Source organism: Penaeus japonicus, unplaced genomic scaffold (genome assembly GCF_977035675.1).
Source record: "Penaeus japonicus unplaced genomic scaffold, GWHDUDI00000001_assembly GWHDUDI00000023, whole genome shotgun sequence".
In the NCBI taxonomy this organism is placed as follows: domain Eukaryota; kingdom Metazoa; phylum Arthropoda; class Malacostraca; order Decapoda; family Penaeidae; genus Penaeus; species Penaeus japonicus.
Genome location: NW_028234425.1, coordinates 29,004,632 through 29,007,158, shown reverse-complemented (window position 1 = coordinate 29,007,158; position 2,527 = coordinate 29,004,632). Strand labels below are relative to the sequence as shown.

The window sequence follows — 2,527 nt, the reverse complement described above, 5'->3', positions numbered from 1 at the left end:
ATCAATACTGAATAACAATGTCAATGCTTTACCAATATGAACAGTGCCATGACAATATAATAATAATCATAAATAATAACAATAATAATCAAATCATTACTATCACTACTTTCAAAACTATAAGATTCAAATTACCATAATGAGTATTATCAAGTTAAGAATAATAATACAAACTCATGATTTTACTAACTGAAGGAGTTCTAATCAACTAAAACAGAAATCCACATCAAGCTTCCATCACAGAAGACAAATCTTACAGAAAGATGGGTAAAAACATCAGTATGGCAAGTTTCCTTCACATAATTACAGAGAAAAAATATATATATTAAAAGAAATAAATATAGTTAGTAACTGCGCAATATTATACTAAAAAGGGTTACGTGTCAAAGGACAAAGCAAAGATGAAAATACACATGATTTTCTCATACATGATACAGCAGTTTAATATGAAACTTTCAAAATAATTTTTTTTTTAAAGATGTTTATAACACCATATATACATTCTCTGGGATAGCATTTTCAATAATTATATTATCTAAATATCACAACTTCTTTTTCAACATTTTTTTTAATATCAAAATAATCTAAATTTCACTATACATCATATACATATATACATCATACAAAGTATAAATCTATGTATGTATACATTTATTTATATATATATCTATATATATATCTATATATATATATATATATATATATATATATATATATATATATATATATATACACATATACGTCTGTGTGTAAATCTGAATGTGTATGTGTGTATGTATGTGTATTTGTATGTGTATGTGTATGTGTATGTGCGTGTGCCTGTGCGTGTGCGTGTGCGTGGCCTGTGTATATATATATATATATATATATATATATATATATATATATATATATATATATGTATATATATATAAATATATTTTATATATATCTTTATAAATATATATATATATAAATATATATATATACATATATATATATATACATACATATACAGATATCTATATATGCATGTATGTATGAGCATGTGTTTGTATATATGTGCATATATATACTTAGGTGTGTGTGTGTGTGTGTGTGTGTGTGTGTGTGTGTGTGTGTGTGTGTGTGTGTGTGTGTGTGTGTGTGTGTGTGTGTGTGTGTGTGTGTGTGTGTGTGTGTGTGTGTGTGTGTGTGTGTGTGTGTGTGTGTACACACACACATATATATATATATATATATATATATATATATATATATATATATATATATATATATATATATATATATATCTATTCTACATATATATATTTCAGTAGTTATCATATACCTTTGGAATACATTTACAGCTAAGTTAGACTTAGGTGTGGTTTTCTTGATAAATCTAACTAAATTTGAAAAAGCTATAAAGAATCTGTATAATTGGCATGGTATGTTTTACAGCTGAATTGTTGCATTTTAGCATGATAAGCTTGAAAAAAATCACTAAAACTTACCAGTCAAAGGTGATCATACTACTAACATCTATAAAAGGGGCATAGTTTTAGTTAATGATAATTGTCACTGCGATGAACTCAAGATTAATCTTGTAATACCCCGCAATTTGCCTACTTACTTCATGCCAAGATTATGGAGTATTGGGGGAGAATTGTAGCTAATGCCAACTATATATTCAAAATAGAGGGCGAGATGAATCCATTGATACTGATATCTAGGTATTTCGTAAGGAGGCACTTTTTTTGTAGATTTCTTATTGTAGTAAAATATGGTACATTACAATAGTTTGTTTGCACATAAGATAGCTGTGTATTTTAATTCACATACAAACTTATGATATACATGTAATCTGGTAGGACATGTTGTGAAACACTGTTACTATTAGTCCTTCATGTATTTTCGATATTGTAACTTCTACAGAATTGAAATACCCGGGGATGAAAAATGTAAACAAAACGAATTTCCCGTTTCCAAAATACAAACCTTCATCACTTTCGCTTTCAAAATATACTAAAAATAGTGTAAATACTTGTAAGCACTTATTGCAGTCTCTGAAAATAAGAAAATACAATCAACTTACAATAGAATCCAGAATTGCCGAATTCGAATCTTCCGACATCTTGGACGATCATTTATTATTGCAGTGTAAAACCACTACTTCTAAGTCTACATGGACTTTATCACTTATCCCTTGATATCTTTTCAAGCTTATTTACGTTCCTGATAGCTCTCTCGGGTTCTTGTTTTCTTGCAAGAGTCTTAATTAAGCGTATTTGAGAAATATCTATCTCACTGGTGTGTTCATCTTCGAAAACAACGCTCCGGCATACGATGTTTTGACGCCGTTAAGCTAGAACGTATTCAAGAAATTATGATAGAATGGATCCAGAAAACCACGAGCATTAAGAATGGATCCACAAAACGGCGATTTAAAGAGGAAATGGGATAGAATGGATACGGGATATTACGACTCCTGAAAAAAAAACAAGCGATGATTTAAAGAAGCCCTGATGGTAAAATGAGGCAATAGCTTCTAGAAATTACGAGAATC

At 28.7% G+C, this 2,527-nt stretch overlaps 1 protein-coding gene across 3 annotated transcripts in view; it reads right to left on the bottom strand.

Moving 5' to 3' along the window:
* The window catches only part of Tip60 (Histone acetyltransferase Tip60), a 19,131-nt gene extending 16,806 nt beyond the window's left edge, over positions 1–2,325 (bottom strand). For 2 of the 3 annotated variants that reach the window (XM_086550350.1, XM_086550352.1), the window contains exon 1: positions 2,057–2,324. In XM_086550350.1, the coding sequence (XP_086406476.1) occupies positions 2,057–2,095 (39 nt within the window). In that variant the 5' untranslated portion in view covers positions 2,096–2,324. Of the gene's footprint in view, positions 1–2,056 lie in introns of all 3 variants that reach the window. The other variant, XM_086550353.1, reaches the window with a different exon arrangement.
* Between the last annotated feature and the right edge of the window lie 202 nt (positions 2,326–2,527).